Source organism: Varanus komodoensis, unplaced genomic scaffold (assembly GCF_004798865.1).
Source record: "Varanus komodoensis strain SLA01 unplaced genomic scaffold, ASM479886v1 scaffold8, whole genome shotgun sequence".
Lineage (NCBI taxonomy): Eukaryota > Metazoa > Chordata > Lepidosauria > Squamata > Varanidae > Varanus > Varanus komodoensis.
In genome coordinates this window covers 31,803,050-31,830,370 of record NW_025336481.1, presented here as the reverse complement: position 1 = coordinate 31,830,370, position 27,321 = coordinate 31,803,050, and the positions used below count along the sequence as shown (strand labels likewise).

At 42.2% G+C, this 27,321-nt stretch overlaps 1 protein-coding gene across 5 annotated transcripts in view; it reads left to right on the top strand.

Moving 5' to 3' along the window:
* The window catches only part of PDLIM3 (PDZ and LIM domain 3), a 43,907-nt gene that overhangs the window by 2,676 nt on the left and 13,910 nt on the right, over positions 1 to 27,321 (top strand). For 3 of the 5 annotated variants that reach the window (XM_044455103.1, XM_044455099.1, XM_044455101.1), the window contains exons 1-3: positions 9,125 to 9,361; positions 18,745 to 18,896; positions 21,132 to 21,216. In XM_044455103.1, coding sequence (XP_044311038.1) covers positions 9,269 to 9,361; positions 18,745 to 18,896; positions 21,132 to 21,216 — 330 coding nt within the window. In that variant the 5' untranslated portion in view covers positions 9,125 to 9,268. Of the gene's footprint in view, positions 1 to 9,124; positions 9,362 to 18,744; positions 18,897 to 21,131; positions 21,217 to 27,321 lie in introns of those variants that run through there. The other 2 variants (XM_044455102.1, XM_044455100.1) reach the window with 1 other exon arrangement.

Below are 27,321 nucleotides of genomic sequence, written 5' to 3'. Positions count from 1 at the left end.
CTACAGCTCACCTGGCATGCACTCACTGGAGGAGTCCTCTGAGAAGGAGGCACTATTAATCCCTGAGGTGAATGCCACTGACCCATCCAAGTCAGAAGACCAGGATGACCCTGGGCCTTAGGAAGCAGGCTGGCTATCAGGAAGAGGGAACACTGCTTTGAAGATGGAGGTTGAGCAACCCTCTGACCCTTAGGAGTGTTGTCACCTCAAGCAGGAAGCCAGTAGGTCTCCTGGGAGAAGACAACTTGCTTGCAGATAAGAATCCTCACATGAGTGGGGCTGTGACCAGGGAGCTCCAATACCACAGCTCCGCCCGGGATGAGGCTCAGCAGACTCTGGGGTTTATGTTGTAAGTCGTCCTGAGTTATGTTATAAGCTGTCCTGAGGCTTTTTGCGACAGGACAGCATATAAATAATCTTGAATAAATGTCTACCTAGCCAGTGCTGGAAAAATACCATGTTTTCTGCTTCGGTGTCTTCTCTCACTTCCTGGGCCTTGTCTTCGTTATTGATGCTCTGTGCTTTGGTTCTTGCATTCCTGCTTCATTCTGCTATGTCTGATTGCAGAACTGTGCTTTCACTTCTGTTTGTATTTTGACCACTGCTCCCTTTCTGGAAAATGACCAGTTTCTTGCTCTCTCAGCCGTGATGATATCATTTCTCTTCCCCTTTTTGTCCAAGCCATTCTCATGCCTTCTTGGGGTACTGTGTAAAGGTGTTGGGTCCAATATCTAACAGCTGAGCATTTTAAATGAAAGCAAAATTGGAGCTCTATGGATCAATTGTTTAGGAGGAACAATGGGACAGAACTCAATTTCACTCTTCTGGTTCGTCCAATTCAACGTTATTTTCAATGACTGTGTGCAAACAGCCCCAGTGACTCTTGGGTTCCTTTCCATCAACCTGGCAATAATCTCCATACAAGCAATGGATGGAAGCTGCCACACTCAGGAAACAGATCTCCATTTACTTGATTTGAAAGGCTTGCACTAACTGCAGGTTTTAATTTGGTCTTTTTAAATGAGTGAAATCAATCTGTTTTCATACAGTTCTTGTGACGGTCCTAATGACTGCATGCAAATGAAGCATTTCTATAAAAAGTTGGCTGTTATGGCAAAACTATTACGCTAGGCTTCAGAGTGGGTAGATAAGAGACTAAATGAAGCTCCTATCTGAACAATGGCAAATGAATCACACGTGGGGGTGGAAGATGCCATCTGGGACATCATGCCACCATTGTTTCCCTGCCTTAGCCTCCTTTCCAAACCATGCACAGCAATATGCGATCTTCGTTATTCTAGAAAGAAAATCCAAATGCATGTGTGTGCATGTCCTACTACTAGTTAGCTTACTGTAGGAGCAATGTAGCCCTAGCTTCAAGCTAATCCACTGCTGATCAGCTGCCCATCTGGCTGAATGAGACACCACAGCAGATGCTCTGGATAAAAGTTTTTGTAAAGTGCTTGGATCACCTTAATACAAGTCAAGTCATATGCATGCCTGAGCCACCCCGAGGAGGAGGAAAAAAATACTTCCCATTCCAGAAAGACTGAGCACAGGGCCACCTCCATAGATAAAAAAAACAAAAACATGGGTGTTTCTTTTTGATAAGAAGTGGTTTGGGTAGACTCTCCCTCCCTCCTTCCCTCCCTCACACACACACACACACACACACACACACACACACACACACACACACACAAGTTAGCATGGCTGTCTGCATTTGGATTCCAAGCAGCAAGAATCTTCTGTCCTCAAGAAAAGACAGGGCTGCTTATGAAAGTGTTACTCCCGTTTCTTTATAAACTCTGCATTCCCAACACCTGAATCCCCAAAAGACAGCTCTGCTGATGATCTTCATGTATGAGCAGGCTCACATTAGAGCAATCCTTCTGGTGCTCTGAAATGTCACGGATGGGATGGGGGGAAAGGCAAAATTCATAAGGAAAATATCCTATTTTGCCAATTGCTAAATCTGTATGCATATGTGTGGTACGTGTCATTGGCTGAACCCAATGAGATACTTCAGTTCCAAACTGCCATGCCAAAGTGTAGAGAGCTAAGGTAAGGGCTATGTATACTCTGCACTTATGCATAAGCCTGTGGCAAGTGCTAATTCCAGGATCTCGCACGCATTGTGGAATACTGAGAATGTCATATGTGATAATCCATGTTAGAGCAATGTCGGGTCTAATCTAGCTTCCGACACACAGAGGTTTCCCCTGGAGCAAAACAGCATTCCCTCATCGAATAGCATTGCAGAACAGTTGTTGACTGACAGCACGGAATGTGTTAAGTGTCTTTTTTCCCCCTGCACACACAGCATTACGTTTTGTCCCAGAGAAGCTACATGGTGACCCAGCTGCCAACCATTTGACTCCTTTCCTGGACTCAAGAACTCGTAGAAATGGCAACCCCACTCTCAATCACAAGCATCTGCAAAAGAGCTGTTCTAATGTGGTAGCTATGAAAAGGGCAAGCGAAACTATGGGGAAGGGGATGAAGCTACTCCCCTATGAGTATAAGTCACAACATTTGGGCCTTTTCATCTTAAATACAATTCAGGGAAGTGAAGACAAGACAGCGATGCAGAAGACAGCCATGGGGAAAGTGGGGAAACATTTCTCCCTGTGTCTCCCATTCCTAGAACTCACCATCATCCCATGAAATGGATGGATGGGAGGTTCAGGACAGATAAAGGGAAGTTTTTCACACAAAGTCAAACTACAAACTTTACCTTATCATGAAAGGTGGTTGTGGCCAAGCAACTTCAATGGCTTTCAAAGAGGATTAGACACATTCATAGCAGAAAAGACTCTCAGTGGCCACTACTCATAATGGCTAGGAATTACCTCCAATAGTGGAGGGCAGATGGCTCTCAATACCAGCTGCAGGGCAACATGAGCAGGATGCCCTGAGCTCAAGGTGGGCAATTCAGTGGCCTTTGTGTGAACAGACTTCTGGACTAGAGGGAGCCTTGCTCTGATCCAGCCCTGCTGCTCTTCTGTGATGGAGTTGGTAAGATAGTGGCATACAAGTTCGATAGTGTCTGCCAGGAGATCCCTGGGTGGCTTTTGCTCTTGCTTGCTCCCCCTCTCTCTCCCTCCTACCACATGGGAATTGTAGTACAGACTCAGCTGGCAGGATAGAAAAGACAAAAGACAGCACACTTCAACATTGTTAAGTGCAAGTTATGTGCATGTAGGCAGAAAAACTAGCATAGCTCTCCCCAAACTGGCCAGGAAGGCAGGGAGGATTCTCTGAGCCCCAGTTCCAACATCAGAGCTGTTTTCTGGGCCTCCAAAAAATCTGATGGCCCTCTAGGCACTAGCTGGGATGCAGGAGATGGGATTATTCTGCTCATGTGTAAAGCACCACAAGCTGTAACTCAGCTGAATGTCAAACTTCACAACATTTTGTTTGAAAACTCAGCAGCCATGCACCTCTAAATTGTACAGATATGAAACCTGTGCTTCTAAATTGCACAGATGTGATGAAGGAAGGTGGTCATTGAGGTGAGGGGCTTCGATAAATAACTGGCAAGGTCAGGAAGATTAATATGGCTGCAGCTCTGGTTGGCTTTTCTTGTCTTCTGCATTTTCTTTGTTAACACAAAGAAATGATAACAACAATAATGCTACTTATTTCTGCTCAAATTGTGTGCAGTCTTGATCACAGGCAATTGCTTATTTAGCTTCCTAACCAGTGACATATTTCTGGGAAGTCTTTTTATGTTCCTCCTTGTTCAAAATGGTTCCCAAAATGGTTTACATGTCATCAACTGAAAAAGACAGTGCCTGCCGGCAAGCTTAACATCTAAAACAACAACAACAACAACAACAACGATGAAAAGGAATAGGGAGGGGAAAGGATAAATTAATTCATCTTTCAGTGTTTTGCTCTCCACTCATGGAAACAGCTTGGGACAGCCCAAGTAGGACAGCATAGGTCAGGAATGGAGCTGCTGTAAAATCCAGTGGGTTGTAAGTTGGGTCATCTTTGAGTTTGAAGGGAACCTTGGCCAATTTCCTGCCAGTGGGCTAGTCTGGTTGCAAATCAGCAGGGCTTTGCTTGCCACAAGGCAGCTGAATCCAGCATTTTAATTGCCTGTGTCCCATAATGAGCAGTACTATGTGTGCAGGGGAAATTGTTTAAAAGGTGGGACAGGACTTGCACCTGCAGGGGGCCCTTCCAAGGTCCCAGGGTGGTACCTGGAAGTACCAAGAGTTCATTTGCTTTACAGCTCCCAGCGCTGGTTACCTGGAAGAGTTTTGCTGCTCCTCTTCATTGCAGCACATGCCTTCTTGTGGTCAGTAAATATGACTCACTGAGCAATGCTGGAGACGATCTGTCATACAGACTTGAATTTCCTTACAGGGAAGGGCTCTGTCCCAGCATGGGGGACTGAAATGTGAAACAGGGATGAATACAAGCAGTGCCCCAAGATGCTTCAGGAGTCCAGCTGGTATATAACTTACCAGAGGTCCACCCTGCCACCCTTATAGTAACACTGAATCATCTGTAGCTTTTTTAACTAGTAAGCCGGAGAGCTTGTTGAACAGGTGAGCATTTGCCTCTTCCCACTTTCTCTTACCTCTGTTAAAGGACACACAAGAAATAAATAATCAACCTGTCTGTTGAAGAACTCGGGAGATTTGGTGTATATTATGGCTTTTCCTTTTGAAGTTTTGCTCCTGTTCTTGAAAGTAAAGCACAAAAGAAATCAGTGGCACTTACTGACAGGTAAACAGGGCTTAGGATCAAGATGTTTGCTGCTTTACCAAGAAACAGTTGCAAAGTTTCTAGGTGAGCCCTCCTCAAATCAGGGCCCTCCATACAGTTTCAAGTACAACTCCCCCTCCACTGCTCCTCACACAGTCATCTTGGTGAGCAATGAGTAGAAGCTCAGCTCTGCCCTCCAAAAACTTGCCCCCCAGGAAGTTCTACCTGTAGCAGCTGCCTCATTTTGTCTAATGGGATGCCCAGCATGTGGTAGAGAGTCCCATAACAGCCTTTGGTTATAATCCTGAAAACATTCACCTTAGAATAAACCTTACTTGACACAATGGACCTTACATCTGAATAAACATGCACAAGACTGCAATGTCTGTTGATTTTAATGGATGAGGTTATTTAACTCACCTAGCTACATATTTGTTAGAATGTTCCTCCTTCCCCTGCCTGAAATGAGTAGTGCCACCAACTTCTAAATAAGTATTTACCAGAATTATCATTTCCTTGCTGCAGAACCTGGAGGAGGAAAGATATAGATTCCACATCTAAGCTGTATGTAATCAGAAGAACGTTCTGAAGTATAATATATTTATATGGCCAGTTATAAATGGCAAATAAGTAGAATCTTTTGACTTTTTAAGAATGCTGCTCAGGAAAACACAGACTGAGGTGTGTGGAATGCTTTGGGCTCTGCAAATGGTTATTGGAGAATGTGTATGTTCCATAACAATTGCTCACAATGCAAACACCGACTGTACATTTGACCCTGGCAGCTTATGGCAAATGTACACTGTATGGTTTTAGTTCCCTGGCAAGGATGTCTAAATTAACCATCTTTAGCACAGTAGCCCAGGGTGCATCTCAGAACCAAGCAGACTCAGCAACCAATAAGGAACTGCAGCATTCCTGGAGGAGTGAACATCTAAAGAAGACAATCAGGTTCAAAATGAAGCTGTTGCATGTGCCATTAATTTCAACTGAAGAGTTAAGCAGGTGTTTAAATCTTTCCTGTCACAAAGTCCTTCTGTTTGACTGGATAGTACCCTGAAATATTTACAAATGCAATATCACACAGACAAAGCACTGTGCACATTCCTCTTCATATTTTCCTGCATTTTTTCTGATCTTTCGCAACAACATTCTCAGCCAGTAAAGAATGAACTGCCAGCATAAAATGAGCCAAACTTAATTCAGACAAGTAATACTGGAATTTGGCCTTCCTGTGGCTGCCTGTTACTCTTTTTAAAAGTGGAAATATATGCAGTACTGGAGATATTTCTCACATCTTGTACTTCACCAGAGTAGCTTATATGTGGATCCAATGCTTAGTTACACTTACCAAGGAGTGGGCAACTTATGGCCTTCCAGCTGTTTTGGCCTACAACCCCCATCAGTCCCAGCTAGTACAGCCAGCAGCAAGTGAGCTTGTGAGCTAAAGGCCAGACCATCTGAAAGGCCAGAAGTTGGCCACCCTGATGAGTTTATCCAGCAACTTAAATTGATATCACAATATCATCTTCAGAAACTCTGAGTGTTTAGCTGAGCGCTAAAAACAATAGCAGCAAACAAGTCATTTTTTTCCATTATGAGCTGGAGTGCCAGCTGGTCATATCAAGCAGCAATCTGGAGCAACTACCTGCGTTTACTTATAAGGAGCTTCACTGTTTCTCTTTTCAAGGGGCATGTTAATTTTCCTTCCTAGCACCCTTTGCATGTATATGCATACAAGCCACACAGAAAACCTCACAGGGAAGAGGGGGCAACGAAAGGCAGCAAGGAAAGGAAGCGGCAAGGCAGCTATGGCTATGGGACTGATACAGACTAGCAATAGTCACTAGTATCATGACTCTGGGTTGCAAGTAAAGGGGTCTGGGAGAGCTTTGCCCCTTTTCCATAGCAATCTGGAAAATGATAGAAGACAACTCAAAGGCTTTAGCATGACTGACTGGGTCCTGTAGCTGCCCAACTGCTGGCATGCATCCCATCTGTAGACTGAGAACATGCCACCATGTTTGTCTTGCAGCTGCTGCTGTACATCAGTGGCCAATAAACCTGGCCAATCTTTTCATAGCAACAATGGCTAAAGTATTAAGCCATCTCTCCAAAAAAGGAGGTGAAAACAAACCTCCATTGAGACAAAGCGGGGGGGGGGGGGGGGAGTCCTACTATTCCCATCCTGCTTGGCTGCAAGGACACTGGGAGTTTCAGAGCTTTTTTCTGCCTAAAGATGCGCTGGATTGCACCCTAGATCTGCTAAAGGCAACCCAAACATGAAAAAGCAGGAGATGCTGGATCAGTCAATTTAATCCCCGTTCAGTAGGCTGCCCTAGCTTACCCTGGGCTGGTGTCAAATAGTTCTGAACAATGTACTGTGACACATACATCTTCCAAAAGAAACGTCATATTATATAACATGAAATCACTGAGGACATAATCCTATGCATGTCTGGACAGAAAAAAACAGCTCCCAGCATGCCCCAGATAGCCACAGCTGGGCCATCGTAGACCTTGTATGCACTTTTTCTGCCTAAACATGCATAGGAGCGCACCTTAAGAAACATTTAGAAAATGAGCTGTGGTAGAGAAAGCCGATATTAACAAGCAGGTGTCCTTCTGTGTCAATGAGCTACATAAATGACAATTTCTGAAGACAAGAGATGAAACGTGTTGGCCATAGGATAAGTTCCAAAATCCATATTTGAATAAAATATTTTTTAGGCCAGCTAAAGGATACAAGCTGTTGAGTTCTGCAGAATTCCTCATCAAGCAAGATGGTATAGAAAAGAAAAAGGGGGTGGCTTCATAACTTCAGTGGGTATCTAGCAGAACTTCATGTGGATGTATTTCCCCTCAGAGGCTGAACTTGACACCAGCTTCAAGTAAAGAAAGAAAGCTGCAGCTAACTACATCTCCTCCTGAACTGCAATTAGTTTATCCCCAAAGGGGTAACTGATCTTCATTGAATGTTTCCTTGCAAGTTACTGTTTCATGGCACTTTAAACAAAACAGTGGTTAGTTCAATTATCACTCAACATCCTTCGTCGTTTTTATCTGGGGTACCAATGTACTGCTGAGACTTCCATCATGCTCAAAAAACAGGGGATAGTTTGCATTATATCAATTTGAAAAAGAAGAAAGTGTGTGATTTCAACATGTTGATGTTCAAACCCCTGAGCAACTAGGCTGTGCAGAAGTTACTCTCACTGAATTCAAGGGTCTTATTCCCAGATAGGTGGGAACCGCCATGCACCTTCCATGTCCATGGGCTGAGTTGAAGCTACCTTGCAGGGTTGTTGTCATAACAAAATAGCATAACCCCATACAAGCCACCCTGAGCCCCTTGAGACAGGTTGAATGCGAACTGGATGAGATCTGCCCTTTTGTCTTGGCTAACAGGCAGAACAAATATATTTAGATAAATAAAATTAATGAGTGGATCAATATCTTAGCAGCTATTGCAATTTTAAATTTAAAGAAAAGAAATGAAGAGGCCTAAGTCATTGTACATTTGCATTTAAAGGTATGAGGAGGGTTGTGAATGCCAGGAAAACTGCCTCATTGCTACACTATGAATCTTTATTTAAAAGCCTTCAATACTCTTGGCACAGAACTCTCAGTGGAAAGGGGAGGGGAATGAAGGCAGGTGCTTGGAAACAGAGAACAGGAGAGTAATTCGCACCACAACCCGGTGCTTGTCCGCTTGAAAAGGAAATCTCGTTGAGGTCAGTGCAGATTACTACCAGGAAAATGGGTACAGGGGCTCTGGCAGCAGCATGCAGAGAGTCACTCCTCTTTATATATCTTAACAGGCATAGGCTTTCACAGGGCAGGACACAATCCTTTTCTAATTTAGTCCAAAAAGAAAAGCCTACAACTCCCATCATCCTCATAGCTGGCTGGGACATGCTTCAGGGTTTTCTGCCTAGTCCTGAACAGGATTGCACATTCGAATCATGGACGTTCTGTAAACATAAATACATATATACAGTGAAAGAAAAGAGAAAGAGGAAAAAAGGGAAAAGATGGGGAGTCCAGTAGAATTTGTAAATGAAAAAAAAGAGGATTTGTGGCAGGCTTCTCCAAACTTCCCATCATTGCCAGCCAGCAGTCCGGCACCTCTCGAGGGCAGCAGTTTGGGGAAGTCCGATCTACTGGAGGAGGGAGAGTTCTCCGTGCAGTCATCCCTGCAAAAGGGAGAGGACGGGGGCTTGGCGCGCGAAACGGGAGGCGGCAACCCAAAGCCCCCCAGCGACGGCTCGGGAGACCCCCGGGAAACAGGCGCACGGAGCGCGCGGGGCCGCCCTTACCAAAGGTGGCGCTTCCCCCGCGCGGAGGGGACCGGGCGCCAGTGACGTCAGGCGGGAGCTGGGATAAAGGGCGATCGCCGCGGCCCGAGGGAGGAAAGGGGAGCTTCCTCGGGCGCGGGACGCCGCTGCGCTGCCAGCCGCTCGACCTCACGTCAACTCCCTTCCCGGAGCCGCGGGGAGAGAAAGTCCATTGCAGATCCCGTCGTAAAGTTGCCGCTTTGGGGAAAATGCCACAGAACGTTGTTCTCCCGGGACCTGCGCCTTGGGGCTTCAGGCTGACCGGAGGGATAGATTTTAACCAGCCACTAATCATATCCAGGGTATGTCCCTTTTCCCATTTCAGGTCTTTCCTTTGCTATTAAAATGACGCACTTGGGGTTGTGAAAACAAGCGTGATGCCAGCGACTGTAGGGGCCAGAGTGTGCTCGCTGCGCGGGTGCTGCTGCCTTGGAGCGCTGGATTTGCGAAGGACACGCGCAAAAGGCTTACTTGTTGGTAAAGTGTAATCAGTGCTTCAAACATTTCGGCGAGTTTGCTTATGAAGAGCGTGCGGATTCAGGACTAAGAGGGACCATATAAGGGTGAGGGCCTATAGCTTCTTGCCTTTGAGGGTAAGCTCCCGTGATTTAAATGGAACTTGTTTTTTGCAGACGTCTGTAAGATTGTACAAGCAAGGTGCAAATAGGCCAGTGCCCGTTTGCTGTTAAAAGGCGCTGGCTTCAACTGGCAAATGGGTGTGTCTGTACCCTTGATTCTGTGACGTAGGACAGTTTCAGAAGAAGGTTACCCCGTGTATTGATACGCTGCGGACGATCAGCGCCATTCCTTGGAAATGGAGGTTCTCACCTTTCTGTTAGTGAAAGAGATAGACCTCTAATTTTAAACTCAACAATCAAGTTTGCATGTTTGCATTATGAGTGGCACCAATACTAGTTTAAGCAAAACCACCTAATGAACTCTAGTTTCTGGTTCCATCTCTTTGTTAAAGAACCAAACGAAGAAGATGAGTAGTAGTCTCTTGCATCAGAAAATAAAGAGAAACTTCAGCTTAGTGCACTAAACAGGATGCTAGGATTAACTAGTAAAGCAGCTCACAGAAGGGGCTTGACTCCAGGGCGTGGAAGAGTTTTGCCTGGACTCCTTGCCAAAGCACGATTTCGCAAGCACAGAGGGGTGGGGAGGTGCAGTCGCTTGGAAGATAAAAACAGTCTGACCAGTCATCCAGTTGCTTAGGAGGACCAGGTCATGCACCCTATGGCTGATTCCTACAGTGCCTTGATGGGTCACCTGGAAGGTGCATACGTTTGCAGATTTAGGGGGTCTATTACAGGTGAACCATGCCTGGCATGTTAGCTCTTCCGAGGTATTTCCAGAAAGAAGTGGAGGAGCGGAGAGGTTGTTTTATTAATAATACATGTAGCAATACCTGCCCTCTTGTGTCTCTTTCCTGAAAAAAATGGCAGGGAGGATTTGGAGCTATGATTTCACTAAGGAGGAAAGAACACTATCCCCTTTTCTCTGCCCCCATTTCTCTGTTCTACATCGCCTCATCACAAGACATTTTTCCTCCTGCTTGTGATGTGTGTTTGCAAGAATAAACATCCTTTTTTATTTTTGCAAAGGGATGAAGCAATCTGTGAGGCAGCTTGGAAAGAGTAAACAGGGAGGTAGGAAAAAAAACAACTAAGCCCACTGTGGGTTTTTTCTCTTCTCTAAATTTGATCAAGTCAGAAGCAGTTTTGCCTTTAAAAAACATAGCTTGACCCCCAAATGCTTATACCATTGGGAAGCTCTTGCAATGAAATTACCTCATGGCTGTTATTTTGGAGAAAACCTAACAGCTAACTTCAGGAGGGGGAAATCTGAATTCAAGAACCAGCAGGAGTTTAAGCATGGTGTTAAGTTCCTAAGTGCTGGTGCTCATCATGGCAGCCCTCCTACCTACACTGCAGGGAGGGGTAAAAATGCTTACAGCAGTTATGATCCAGATTGACCAAGCAGCTCAAGCAGTTTTCATTTCTGTGGAAAAGCAAATGAGTCTTCATTGCCAGCTCAAGACTAAGCCAGCCCCAAATACTTTGCATTACAGTAGGGAGTGGTATATGATGCTGACAAAAGGTTTGCAGAAAGTTCTGACTGGGTTTGCAGATGACATCAGTGGTTCCTCGTAATCAAAAAGTGCCAGGTTCAGGCAGTGCAAAGCCTGACTCCCTTATACTGCTGAACTTAACCTTCCTCTCACCTGCTGCTATTCCATTGCCTCTACTTCCGCAACCACTCCTCTCCCTGTGTAGTTCCAAACATGGTTCAGCCAGGAAACAGGCCAAGGAACCATTGAGCAGGGGTTGTATCTAGGTCTTGCCTTTCACAAGAAGAAGGACTAAGCTCAAGGGAGGTCCTTTTGCTTAATTTTGGAAGGTTCTACCAACACACATACACCTTGTATAGTATTTTCACAGGGCTAAAGATGCCACCGGGTAAAGCGGACTAAGGAAGGCCATTTCCATAGCATGTCTGAACTAGTGTAAACTGAATCCAGTTCTTGGATTAGTTATCTAGTGTAACTCTTGTAGAAAAGGAAATCACAGCAAGCATACTTGTGGAGGAGCGATACATGTTAATGTTCATATTTAGGGTATGTTCTCACATCACAGACATTTGGGCCCTGTATGCATATGAGGTTGCATATTCAAGCTGAGGGGTGTAATGTTAGGTAATTGATTGTACCTAATAATAGGACATATTAAGTGTGGGAAGCTGTCTGGTTTTCAGAAAGATTGTCCATATGAATCACATAGTTGGTTTGTAACTGAATGCTGGGAGCTTGTTGAAAAATGGATTATAAATCCCTAAAATAAACAAATTGAGGTCATCTCAAAACTGAAACATTCAATACCACAAAACTAATCCAAAGAGCCTTTACAATGGGTTAGTTAGATATCTAAGATGGGTTAATATAAAAGGCTTGTAGTTTAGATCTTGCCTAGTCAGCGCATGTGACCAGAAATTACATGCAGGCGAATGCATGGAATTCTATATAGACACGTAAGAGACCTAGTGGAGAAGGACAGGGTGTTCTGTTCTTTCCCTGTGCCCAACAGAGAAACCAAACAAGCTGCTTGAGCAGGGAAGTCCTCTTCTCTGGCTGCAGCAAAGAAATGCAGTTTTCAGTCCCTCCTCAACCCGCTCCCAAAATACTAGTTAAAAAGAACTAGGAGTGAGTGAGTGTTCATTTACTTGAGAGCCAGTGTGGTGGGCTGATTAGACTGCTGGGCTGGACACCCAGGAGATCGGGGTTGTAGTTCACACTCAGTTGTAAAGCTCACCAGGTGACCTTGTGCCAATCACTCCCTAACCCATGTCACATGGTTGTTGTTGTAAGGACATAATGGAACTATAAGCCACTTTGGGTGCCTCACAAAAAGAAAAAAGTGGGATATAAATGCAATGTAATGATAATAATTGCTGATGGCCAGGGGTGGTCAATACCCACCTTTCATTTTATATTCAGCAATTCTCCTCCTCTCATTCCCCCACCCCCCCACCCGTGTTATGGTAGATTTCCTGCTCAGTGTAACTGTTACTCACACTGAGCTAAATAGGACATGTGACCAGGTGAGTGAGTATAAGACTACAGCCTTAGTGAGATAAACCCTATTATTTCACTATTCCTACTACCTACCAGTTTAAAAACTGGCCACAGTTCAGTCCTCTGTGGATTGAAATGTATGATCTAAGTACTGAAAATAATTAACAAAAGCCCAACAAGTTTCCTGTGTATTCCACTGATTTCAATGAAAAGGTTAAGCACATATTTTACTATGTCCCACTGGAACTTCAAAAAGTGATTAAGTGACTTGAGATTACCATTTAGAGATAAAATCTAGTGTAAACATTCCCATAAAATCTACTTTTAATATCATTTATCTTTCAAACAATTTTAGTTTCATGAGATTCTATAAAAATAAAGTACTAATGTTCCCTTGAGGAACTAGAATCTGTAGAAGTAGAATTAATTATCCCTTTTAACGCACTGTTTTAAAAAGTACTATACAAAAGGATTCAGAATAAACTGCTGAAGAATTATTGCCATCTGTGAAGGCTTCTAGAGCATCAGGTGAGAATTTATATTAGCTCTCAGGTATCAAATTAAGGCTGCAATTGTATATGCATTCTTGGGACAAGGGCATATTTAATGGTACTGAATTTAATGGGACTTCTAAGAAAACATGCACAAGATTGTCTGTTAAGCTCTGTTTTTAAACAGTATTAAAAAATTCTCCTTCAATTCCAGCAATTTGTTTTACCAGTACTCTATTCAGTCTGAAGATTTTTATCTTTGCAAAATATACAACTAAATTCATCTGAAACACACTTGGCTACCTGACACTGCAATACTGGTAGAGAAAAAGAAAGCAGTGACGTGTTTAAAAACAATAGCAGTTATCATAATGTTTTGGAGTGCTGTTTCCTTTTATGGAATTACAAGGGAGAAAAGACATTCCATTATCTCTCAGGAAAAGTATTTCAGCAACAGTCTGGCTTCTAGTCTTCATTTGTTTACAATACTCTCTGTGAAGTTCAAAGTTAAATTAACCAAAGGGGAACAGCATTTATACAAATTACTGTGAAGTAAATTGTCTACTTATTTAGACCCTGTGAGAGCAGTCGTGTTGGTAGCTGCGTGACAAGACTCATTATTTCAAGGTCTACATGTCTTGAAAGACATGTTTACATTAAAAGGCAATTGTGAAGATGAATATCTTCTGTTTTACTTAATACATCTGCTTGATGTTAACATCTGTTCTCTGCAACACCATCTGATTCTTTTTCTCATGTGTTGTAATTGTAAAAATAGTACTGTAAAAATAGCTCCCCTAGAAATGCGGGTCTAATCCTGAGTGGTGATCTTTAAAGCAATCTAATAATGCTTCAGCCATTTGTTGCAGAAAAACTGCATTTATCCAATTCAGTTGCATTGAAGCCAATTGCCCTAAAGTGGCTAAAGGCCTGATTCTGTGCAAATATTATGGATTTCACTGAGACTAACTTTGTTGTGCTGTGTGACTCAACAAATTTAAAGTAGTTGTTTGAGTCTACCTTGTACAAGGGTGGTCACTCATGCATTTCTAGAGAAGAGCAAATGAATCACCAAAAAGAGCTCTGTCCACCAAAAGAGGATTCATCTCACCATAGTGGGGATCTGTTGATGGGCAAGCTCAAGGCCCCAGTACTCTCCCTTCTTACAGTTCTTTATCATTAAACCAGACTTGGAGTGGGCAATCCTTCAAATAGAGGACTGCCCTCAGTAAAATAGTACACATGACCACCCTGCACCTCGTATGGAAAACCACAGAAGATATATTTGATGTTGTAGTGTTTAAATTGAAATGGATTGATTAAATGGAACACACCAAAAGCACGGAGCTTCTGGACAATGGGTCTTCCCCACTGACCTTTGTACAGAATTGTACATCTGTATATTGCACTGAGCCCTTCCCCGAAGTACATGAAAGGACATGTGCAGGATCCAGCAGAGAACTCGTACAGAATCACTGGATTGTTCCTGCTTTCTTGCAGTTCAAGTTAATGTTTTGAATGATTTGTAGACTGAGTCAATAGAGAACTAACAGAAGATACTCTACACATTTCAGACTTAGGTTTAGATATCTCTGTAAATATGTTTGCCATTTCCCTTTCAAACTGTAGCAGAGAAAACCAGATTACAGCTAGCATCAAGACATAAAGCCTTGGACAGTTGGCACGGTTCACCACTGATGCCTGCCATTGACATTTTAACATTTTTTCCCACAACACTGAGCAATGTCCAAGTTTTGGCTGGGGACCAGAATAGACATTACTCTAAATTTGTTATCTAGCCACTACATTGTTCCTTTAAACCCTGCAGTAAGTGAGGGCCAAGCCAGATCTTAAAAGGCCCCTACTCCTATGCTAGGATTGCAATATGAGCTGGGCCTGCATCTACTCTAGAGCAAAATTTAAAAGGAAATAAAAACAAAGAGTTTCTACATATAGATTGAAAGTACTATCTCTTCTGGTTCTCAGCCTAAGTGAATTTTAGCCTACAAGTTACTTGCAATGGTCTGGCCATTATTTAATTTCCCACAATTCCCCCAGGTCTATGCCATTATGAAAGTTTAAAATGGTGGTCAGGCCCATTCCCCTTGCACTGCTTTGAGCATTGAAATTGGCACCAGGAAAGCCCACTAGTACCCAGGGATAAAAGTGGGAGCTAGCAGAGAGTATTTTATCCCTCAAACCTGCAGGTAGTCCTGATTATGGCAAGTAAAGAACAACTTCCAAATCAAACAGCCCTCTTCTAATTAAATTTCTGGTTGCGTAAAGCTTTCAGTAGAGTGCTGTTGTCACCATAGCACATTCATCAAGCTGATAAAGTGTTTACTAGGATGGGAAAGAGCAGGCCCCGAGATGATTATCAAAAGAACTGAAGAAATACCAAACACCATCTGTGGTTACTGAAACCAGAGTACAGATAATGGCTGAACCACAGTGTGGTCCTCAACTTACTGCAGTGCTACGAGGCTATTGAAATGGAGCCAATGTCAGATAAGCAGATCATGGGTCAATCAAAGCATGTTAAGAGATGATGCTTCGAGGCAAGAAACAAAAGATTCCTTTTGTAATTATTGCAGTAACTGTGAAAGCTGGACTGCCCTAATAGAAAGTTGACTGGTAGATTAAATATTCTCACGCTTCCTAAACAACCATAGCCAAGCAGAAATGCCACAGAGAGGAAGACCATGGATGTTTGAGAGTCAGGCCACTGCTTCACCCACAACTTACCACATTTGTGTTCAGAAAAAAAGTAAGATGACTCCTAGGACATCTTGGAGATATTTCTTTTTAGGGATCTCTGTGAGCGCTTTTTAGAACTTGTAGCCTCTAAAGAAAACCCAGGGCCAAAACATGTTGGGCTACTTCAAGGAGATATAGCAACCAGGTAGGGAAACAATTCTAAATCCAGGTAGTATAGTCTTCCTTTCTTCCTGCTCCCACTTTTTAATTCATTAAATAATTCATTTCCATGCTTCCCTACAGCCAAAACTCCTGGGGTGGTTCACAACACTATAAAATAGACCATATTAAAATGTATTAAAACATGATTTAACGTTTACAGTACACAATTTAAATCTTCATCGCATCTTCTATCTGTGTGTGTCTGCTCATTTGCTGTCTGCCTTCTTCCCCATGTACCTGCCTTCCTCCTACTTTCTCCCTCTCATATAAGCTTGGAACATGATCCAGTGGTGCTTCATGATCTGCAAGGTGAAAACGAATGTTGTATAGCAAATTATTGTCTCCATCTTCATGCCCTCCAGATGTTGGGCATCAACTCATAGCTGCAGCCAATGTGAGAATGGCTGGGAGTAGTAGTCCAAAACATCTGGAGGACATGAAGTTGGGGAATGCTTCAACACAAGAAGAACCCTACTGGATCAATCTGATGGTCTATTGAGACCACGTTAGCCAGCCAATACCTTTGGGATGTTCACAAAAAGATCAGGAAGCCAATCATTTCCAGTGTTGTTTGCCACCCACCCTTTAGCGGCATTCTGACTCTTTAGGTGCCATGGCCAATAGCTGTTGACAGTCCTATCTTCCAAGTCTCTGTCTAGTTTAGTGTAACCCAAGGCCTTTTCTGCATGAGGCATTTAACATGCCACTCATCATTCATGACTCACAACTGGTCATAATTTCTTCTGATGATATTCTGACTGCACAATTTTCCATCCTAACTAACCAGCATTTCTAGGAAGGTTGTGTTTGAGCAGGGAAAATGCAGCATTTAATTGTTAAAGCAAAGGAAACTGACCTCCTTTTATGTGATGGCACTGTTCTGCTATACCACAGTGCCACCTAGACATTATGTATCAGAAAAGCAGGAAACTTAACACTCATGTAATGCTTTGATCTCAATTCTGTGACAAAACTGAAAGTAGATACAGTGGAATAACAGCTTTGTATAGAAAAGCTCCAAATGATTTAATCCCCCTTTAACATCCTCATAAAAATGGACATCACCATGTTTTTGATAGAAGAGGAAGAAAATTCAGTCACACTCCTATATATAGTCTGAATTGGAGTATGTAATAGTCTCCAATGGCTGTGCATTGTGCTTCAGTATATCAAGAATGTCTCTTAAGCATTCTCCATGGCACTGCAAATTATATTTTAAAACACAATGACCCAAAGAATGAAACCAAGCCTTTTATTTTGTCAGTTTGAGTGTATGGAAAGCTTTTGGAAACCATTTTAAGAATTTGAAATTGGGAAGCTATTGTGAAGCAAATCGTGTTTGGAGCATCTAGAAATACTTTGCATTTACAGTCAAACCAAGATACCACTCCCTAAGCAGACAGCACCACCTGCCAGGCTTTGTGACAGTGCAAGTCTGTTTTTAAGAGAGCGGGAAGGAGGAAGGGAGATTCCTGGAATTCTTGGAGCTCTTCTGAAAAAGCATTACTCAGCATGTAAGTAGCTAAACATTCTTTCAGTGGGAGTGGTATAGACAGAGAGCAGAAAGACTCATTCCTGGCAGAAGGTAATCCCAAACTTGGCGATATATATGGTTGCAATTGTAATTCCATGTAATAGGCTGGATCCAGCCCTCTGTTTGGGGCGTACCTGGAGTTCCCTTGCTTACTCAGTCTTTCCCACTGCAATTGGAAGAAAGAGGTAGATACCAGTCTTGAATTTTAGTTAGGACATAACTTGGGATTCAATTTTACAGGCATTACTGAATCCAGAAACATGTTGAACTCCAGTAAGCCCTCATTTCTATCATACTTGTTCATGTGTACACTAATCTGACTAGTCTGTTCACGTGCCACTTTTGACTTCCAGGCCAGTTAGCAGCACAAGCCTTCTGCCACTGAAAAGTCTCATGTCTCCATTTAGATTTGAGCTAAGGATAGTTCCCATTTCTAGCAGTTGGAAGTGCCCCCATGGCCTCCAATGTCTACTTTTCCAGCTGGGGCTGAGCCAAGTATACAAGGTCTTATATAGGCCTCACCAAAGTCTTTTCTCCCTCCTCATCTTGTAAGATCCAGAAATCCTAAGTTGCACAAGGTTTTGGCCTTAAAGTTTTTCAATGAGTAGGAAGCCTCTGGCAATGGGCAGACTCCTCTCCCAGTTCCCAGGAAGTCACTGAGGAACTGGAGATCAATAGTGACTAATAGCTGTGCAAGACGAATACCTGTCTTTCTATGCTGCAACTATGCCCTTCCTACAGATAGAGGGCACAATTCAACAAGGTCTGCTTCTTGCATGGAAGCTCCTTAGCTTTGTGCATTTGGCTTGGTTGCCTCTGTTGAAATAAATATGGACCAGAGAGCAGCTGTATACTTTAGGATGTACATCCAACTCAACACTGAGCTGGATCTGTTGAAATTAGGAAGAAACAATCCTGAAAGTTGTGGTTGGAATGAGTGTGATGAAATGAGTAAGGCACTTGCTCCTTAATTCTTAGATTTAGATTACATGTATGGAAATCTATTGCCACCCAAAGAACTGACTTTTTTCAGAATGGTTTTAATATCAAATTGGTTTAGTTAAAGAACACTAATTAACAGGAAATGTGCTTTGTTGCTAATATAGAGTCTTAAGCGGAAACAGACTGGTCCACAAGTAGTTTAAAAGAACCATTCTGTATTTCTTTCAGATTACACCAGGAAGCAAAGCTTCACAAGCCAATTTGTGTCCTGGCGATGTTATTATAGCCATTGATGGCTATAGCACAGAGAACATGACTCATAATGATGCACAAGAGAGAATTAAAGCAGCATCACACCAGCTCTGCCTGAAGATTGAAAGGTATGATGTCACAGTGTCCTTAGAGTAAAGCGATGAATTCCTTGTTGTCCATATGCATTTCAGTTGTGCTGTTTTCCAAGGGCTTCTTTTGGTAGCCAAGGAACCAATATAGCTTTCTGGACCTGGGATCTGAGAATTAGATGCATGTTAACCAGCCCAACCAGTATATGGGCATGACTTTTGACAATGTTTCATTATTGACCCTCCCATTCCAAAGCTGTTGTTTTCTGTGGCATCTTGGGTAGTGTCTTGAGCTGGTTTTGAAACACATGAGGTTAGGTAAAGGGCAAAGTAAATACTTGTGGAAGTTACACCCATGTGAAAACAGTTTAGAACTACTTTTGAATATCACATTTGTTTTATAGAGATGTGCAACAGTCTAGCACACTGGTCCCCCCCTGCTTATATCTTTTTCTCACCCCTTCAACCAAATGCACATGAGTCCCATAGGGAAAACCCAGTGATCTACTTGAGCTTTGGGAAAACCAAGCAGCAGCCTAAACTATACTGCCTTAAATAAGACATGCCTACATATTAGGCCTGTTGGGTGACTTTTTCCAGTGCAGCACTGGCAAAGAGCACTGCCAGACCTATCAGACTGTCCTCCAAATTGCTGAGCTATATCCACAGGTCCAGCCCTACCGGTAAAATGAAATAACTATTTTGGGCAGCAGATGCTATGAGAGTAAGTATCAGGGGTGAGGTGCTGCAAGATGAAGTTGTGTATACAGAATGAATACTCTTCTTTGTAATTCCTAAATTACCCTTCTGCCCTCAGCAGTAGTGGAGGCTATAAGATTCCTCAGATGTAATGGAGGACATAAGATGCAATGATTGCCTTGACACCCTTAGAGGAAAGGTGGGGTGTATATATGTTGTAAATAAACAAGCTGTTAATCCAGTTGGATTTCCATGTGTGGGAATGAGGTTAGGGAGCATTTTGTCTGCTCCATGCAGCAAAATGTCTTGGGCTGGTCACATTCATCCACCTCAACTTTAATCTACTTATTTCTAAACATTCCCAACCAATAACACTTCGTATGTTCATATGTCCAAAATTGAACAATTCTTTACTTGTTCTTGAGGGAAGGGCAGGAAATGGTGACAAGGTCAGGCTATCTACCAGGCGAGTTTTTCAGTGGATGATCTGAGGATGAAAAATACATGTGAAAAGAGCAGAGGGAAGCAATGAGGGCACTGGAAGCAAAAGGCTGTAGAACTGCTAATCAAGAGCTAGGAGCACTGATTAGCCTGTTGCTCAAGAAAGCAAGGTGAAAATCGAACCAGAAATGCTTTTTATTAGCCACCATCGCCAGGGACCCTGAGAACAGAATGAGACAGTGAGAACACTGAAGCTGCAGATAAGAAGTAGATAAGAGCACAATGTATTAACTGAGTGTGTAGGTATACAATGAGCATGATACACAATTCAAGGAGAATAGTCACCAGCCCAAAGGATGTTATCTGTGAAAACTTGAGGGCAACACATCTGGTTTTGTCTTAATAGATTTTAAATTCTAAGTTTCCAATACATCATAGATAGCTCTCTTCACCCTTTAAGCTATGAACCGAGAGTTTGTCTTGTCTTAATTGTATGACAGAATCAACCATTTCTTGTCTAGCTGCAGATCATTGCCCATTCTTGCTTGAGCTATTTTACTATACATATTCTTACCAATGATAGCCATTTTTATTTTTTTTTTTAGAGTGAGGTCTGGTTCACACAAAATAACATCCCAGAGTATGGCTTGGTCAGGGTGTGGGTGACTCGTGGATTGTTACTGCGTGCAAAACCTGCCATATGGTTTAACTATGGATTGTTAATCATGAACAACCCAGAAGAAAATCCATGGTTTGTTGTCAGCTTGTGAACCCTGGGTTGTTCATGGCTAATACTCTGCCATTAAGGTATAGTGCCGTTTCATATAACACCAAACCATGACTTAACAACCCTTAGTTCAATGGCAACCTATCCATAACCCATTTTTTGGATTTTGTGATTCCTTCCATGTCTTCTTTTATTTGTTGCTGTATTCATCTTTCACAATTTTCCCTGTCTTTCTTTTACCATGAATCTGTTTACAAGTTGTGTCTTTCCCTAGAAAGAACTGGACTCCCTTCCCTCCACCACGTTGATTCTTTTGGGTTTTGAGCAGAATTGGGTTTTTGGCACTACACACTTCTTATGTAAGTTTGAATATGCAAATTAACAGTGCATTCATTTTTCACCTGCAGGGCAGAAACAAAGTTGTGGTCTCCACAAGTAACAGAAGATGGCAAGCCACATCCATTCAAAGTAAACTTGGAAGCTGAACCACAGGTAGTTGCCATTTTGAATTAGCAGCAACCTCCTTATATTTCATAGTTATTTACTTACCAACTTCTATTACTAACTGCCTATTTAACATAATAAAATATCCACAATAACACAAAGCTGTGATTCCTGAACAATTTGAATTAAGGACCTCTTGAACTTACCTAATATTTACATCGACTGTGGACGTTATCATCAGACATTCAGTTCTGTCAATAACCTGTATGTTCATAGAACTCTGCTACTGAAAACATCTAGAGCAAGATTCTAGTGAGCCCAGGTGAGAGTTATCCATGAGGATCCCACCTGGTTTTATACCTAAGCAAAACAAGCTTCCAGACTCATCCAGTCATTTTTAAATCACAAAATTATGATGGAAATATTTATTCCTTAATCTGGTCGAGACCCTCTACTGGTCCATCAAGCATGTTCACCGGGGGGCCAGTGTGGTTGTCCCATAGCTAAGAACTTGGGAATTAGTTTGAGTATCTCGCCCCTTGGCTCACCTCTCTGATGCAAATTACAGGGAGAATGAGAGAGAGGCCAACACATGGCTACAGGTTATATTTGGCCATGATGGTAGCCATGATTAACACTAAACTGCCTCCCTCATTAGTTTTTTTTAATATAACTGCTAACTTCAAGCTCATATTCCAAGCCTCACTTGAGAAGGAGTGGTACATAGCATTAGCCATGGTTCACTTGGATGCAGATAGGATGCTTAATCCTGATGAAGAGTGCTAAGGGACTGGATGTTGGAAGTGAATGCCTGCCCCCGTCTCTAAGAGATCATCCAATTTTACCCAGCCCTATTTATCTTGATCTTTTTTTAAAGTGAGCAGGACTCAAATTATTGATAAGTACGCCAATAATCACACATGTGGTACAGGCCCATTCAACAGGCCTTGTACGAGCAGTTTGGCTCTCTCTAGGTCCAGAATCTTGCATTCTAAACTTATTTCTAATGGATAGTATTTCAGAGGGGATTGTACATCTGGGTGCCTGATTCAAAAAGGTAGTGGAACCCTCTTTTATTTTTCTCTCTCTCTTCTGTTTTTCTTTTGTAATAGACTCTTTCATGCTTGGCTGAATGGCACATATGTTAATATTAAGTCATGTAGTTTGCTTTTTAAAAAGAAGATAAAAGTTCCTCTGGATGTATGGCTGCCCTTGGGCATGTCAGAAAGCATCTCTTTACTGAATTTGTTGTGTGGTCTGTTGGCCAGACTTGGGAAGTGGTATTTAGCAGGGTGGAGAGGTGAACTGTTCCTTTATTTTGTCTGTCTACACTTCTGCTTCCAGCTGTTACATGGAAGCCTCTTTGATACACAAAATAGCTTACTTTCCCAAGTCTCAGTCATGGCATGCTATGATGATATGATGAAACTTCAAGGATAACAATGTTTGGCATTTAACTACCACAGTTCACGTCTTCCAGCCAAGTAGTATTCTAGTAATCCTTAAAGGAATGCCCCCTCAAGGAAGAAACTTCTCATGCAGAGAACATTAAATGAGCCAGAGATGAGTGTATTGCACTTAAAACTACTCAGACAACAACCTTCTGAAGTGTTTCAAGAGGGGCCAAACTGCACAATATCAGTTTTTTAAAACAGTGAATGCCACCCAGATTGAAACTCTGACGCGAGAGGGAAGGGAGCTCCAGCCATTTGCCTCATTCAGGTTTAGGCTCCCATACCTCCTCTTTGCCTGGTGGGGAATCTCCTATTTGTGCCAAAGGGTTTCCCCATCCCTAGTGCAAATAGTAGGTCTGGCCCTAGGAAGGCCAAATCTGGCCCTTGAGCCAGAAGATCCCCACCCTTGTCTTAAAAAGGCCCTTTCCTGCTTGAAGTGGTGTACCCCATGGTGGATTTATACTGGTATATTATAAGATAACACATTTTATTAAGGACACAACCCAACAATATTGCTTAACAGTGAAATTTTGAGCACTGGTTGTACATAATGTAAGTGTAAATAGAATATTTCTTCTCAAAGAAGCTCTTGCTTGCTGCGTCAGTTATAAGCCTCTGTTTTTTATCTGACTTTAATTATTTTACAGACTGAAATAGCCTAACGTTTTTCTTCTCCCACCTCTTTTTTAATGTATATCTACATAAAGTTATTTTGTTTCTACTGGTTATATTTTCCTCAAAATTAAGCAGGCCTATGCCTAAGTTGTAAAATTATTTTTGGTTGGATCCAGGTTTAATTAGAGTAAGCCCACTGAAACTGAAGTCCCGCTGATTTCATCCAGATCTATAAGTATACCTAGATCTGGATCCAACTTCTAATCTGTAATTTGGGGATGGCATAAATTACTTCTAATAAAAATAATGTAATCTTTCTTAGCATGGTTTATTAAACACACAGGACAACGAAGCCTCTTATCCAAAATACTTGGGTAGTCAAAACTCTGTGGGTGAGATTCAAGAATCTCACATAAGACTCTTCTATGCTTACTGGATATTCTCAAACTCCTCTTCTCACTTACCCCTGGAAAGCTGCTGTAGAAAGCTGGCCAGAAGGGGGATGGGAATTCTTGAACAACCTCCACAGGTTGTTGTTATGGCCGGTGCAGTTTCCTAAACAGCAACAATGCTTGTACACACCTGCTTGGCTGCCTTTTATACAGCGCTAAAATGGATTATGGGTAACAATCCTGTGGCTGCTAGACAACATCTGGTTGCCATAGGATTTTTCAGAGAGGCTGTCACAAGGTGAGAAACTTGCCCTGACATCAAGTTGGGTTTCCAGGCTCCAGACACCCCCACCCCTTACCCTTGCAGCTGGTGCAGAATGACTGTTTCTTGCGCCTTGGGGAAGGGGTGTTGTGGCTTTTCTGAGGTGGGTGTGATGGAGGAGACAGGAGCCAAATGCTGGAGATTTGCCTTTTAAAACTCAGGTTTAAAACTCCTCAAGAGCTCATTTCAAAACAGGCATCTTAACATTTTAAAACCATTTTGATTCCCTATAAATGAATGTTGAATTGTTTGAAAATACTCTTTTGATGCTTGTAAAGGGCAAAATAGGTTCACCATTGTAAGAAAGTAGAGCTACTAATGTGATTTCTGCCCTTGATAGTTATGCTAGGCTTCAAAAGTAATTTTTTGTGATTTTGTGATTACTATTTTAAATTGGTCTTGGATTCTTAGTAAATGGTTAGACGTATCAGCCAAATGTAGATTATTATATACAACAAACACAAGAGCTGGACTGTGTATATATAGTACAGCTATTTGCTTTGCAATTTACATTTTGCAAATTTGATGGTATTCCAAGAAATGAAGATTATTGTAGTGAAAAGAGTATTGTAACAATATAGATGTATTTCTATATTATGATATTACAACAGTGATGCTCCTACATTACATAGTATTTCTGAAATTCATGTATTAATCCAATTAAAAACTAGGTGATCATATATTTTGTCATAGTTAATTTATACGTATTTAAAGTGGCTTCTATTGAAATGGGATAAACTGCATTCTTTGACAAGAGCAGTCACATCCCAAACACGTTTAGCTAGAAGCAAGTCTCATTTACATTAACATAAAGTGCTGTGTATTTTTTTGATGAATTTGTTTGCTAATATTTTTAAGGTGAGGGTTAATAATGAAAACTCAAGTTTCCAAACAGTTTGGTTCAATTGAATGCAATGTGACTGCATTTCCCTAAATACTGCTGTTAAAAACTGATGCTTGCATTCCACAACAAAACCAAAAACCAAAAAAAGAGCTTGTACTCCAACCCTTCTTGATTGGTAGTGGGCTTGAGTGCTCTCTGGTGGAAAAGAAAAGAAACGTCATCCCAGAGCACAGAGAATGAGTATACTAGAAAAAACACTGGGATAGCATCTCTTTTTTTTTCCTGGCCTGCTAGCTTTCCAGATACAGAAATCTTTTCATTTGAGGGAGCATTCAGGATTGCTACCTCCCATCTGTATTCTGCAGTGCAATGTTTCTAGGAGGACAGGTCCACAAGGCTTGATCTGAATGCTTACATAGCATGCTAGGAGTAGGAATAAATTGAAGATTACTGGTGGTGACTTTTATCAGTAATTTAATTCCATATGCTGAAGATCAAAGGTACTCCCTCTGGTCCTCAGATGTTGTTGGATCCCAACCTGTCATTCCTGACCATTGGTTATGCCTGCTGGGGCTGATGGCTGTTTGAGTTCAAAATAATCTGAAGAACTATAGTTCCCCATCTTTCGTATCGATTGACCTCTGTCCACTAGATCTGCCTTCCCCAGCCTTGTGCCTTTAAGACACATTTGGACTGTAATACCCAGAATTCCCAATCAATGGCCCTGCTGGATAGGAATTCTGGAAGTTGCAGCCCTCTGAAGGCCACCAGGTTGGGGAAGGCTGCCCTAGATGTTTATGTATAAAGATAAATACCCCAGACTCCATCATAAGAAAAGCTGAATATTCACAAATTGTGTAAAGTGATCAAATTTGTCTAAAAACTCTGATGGTGCATAATTCTACTTTTGCCAGTCATGGGGAGGAGAAATAAGTAAACCAGAGTATGAAAAGCCCACTCCATCTATCTGGGAAGTGTTGCTTAACATGAGTATGACTTCTGAAATCCTGTGTAAGCATGTTGTCAGTGGGAGGAGAAAGAAAGAAAGCTTTGATTGTCAGGTACTGAATGATTAATCCAATGTGGCCTTTTACACTCTTCTGTACTCGTTTGTATCTGCAGAAAAATCTCTCCTGAAGCAAGAGGAGGAATGAACAAGAGAGGTTGCCACACAATATAAGTGCTATTTATTAAGGACATGATCCTATACATGATTAGACAGAACAAAGACCTGCAACTCCCAGAATGCTGGACGTTGTAGGCCTGTTTTTCTGTCTAGACATACCTGGGATGTGCCTTTAAAGTAATAAAATATTCCAAATTGCATGAGCAAGTCATAGTGCTTCTTAACCAAACTGTACTCATATAGTCATTTACATGGGAATTAGTCACATTGAACTCAAATGAGCTTATTTCTGAGCAGCCATGTATAGATTGCAATTAATGTTGGAGATGAAAGTGAATTTTATATCTTTTTGTGTCATCCTGTTTAGCACATTAATATCTGTGGCAGATAGCTTGGCTTCAGTGAGATTTTGTATGCACTAAATTATAATGCATTATTTTTAGAACACAGTATTACATCCCCAGGAAAATATTGCAGAGTTTGTTATATGTTGAGTCTTTTAGGTGTCCTGAGACTGTTACTACCTTTTGACGTTCATGGAGCATGCATCCATGTCTATCTTGCTTTAGGACAAGCAAATTTATATCCTTGATATTTTTCTGAATACATACAGACAGTGCTTTTTTTGTAAGTAAAATGCTGCTGGAACGCATGAAATTATTTTATTTATTTATTTAAAACATTTCTATGCCACCCCAGTCGCAAAAAGCCTCGGGGTGGCTTACAAAAGAGACCCAACACACACAATTAACCTTAAAAATTTGGAGACATCTTGGCACAATATAAAACCCCATAAATCAATTAACAATTAAAATAACTTTTAAATAAAAAGGTCTTGGCCTGGCGCCGAAAAACAAATAACCACGGTGCCAGGCGGACTTCTCTGGGGAGCGCATTCCATAGGTGGGGCATCACCACAGAGAAGGCCCTCCTCCAGCTACTCACCCTCCAAATATCTTTCACGGAGGGTTCCCGGAGGAGGGCCTCTGCCGCCGATCCCAGGGGGTGGGAGGGCATATATGGATGCAAGCACTCCTTTAGATAACCAGGTCCCAAGCCGTTGAGGGCTTTATACACCTTGAATTGGGCCCGGACTTCAATGGGAAGCCAGTGAAGCTGACGGAGGACTGGGGTTATATGAGAACAACACCTAGTCCCCGTCAGCAACCTGGCAGCTCTGTTTTGCACCAGTTGAAGTATCCGGACCGTCTTCAAGGGCAGCCCCACGTAGAGCGCGTTACAGAAGTCTAATTGGGAAGTTACCAATGCATGTGTCACTGTCGCCAGGCAATCATTCTCCAGATAGGGACGCAGCTGATGGAACACAGCTATTTACCAGATAGGGACGCAGCTATTTACCAATCACTGTACACACACCCACACACATCAGTTGTGTAACA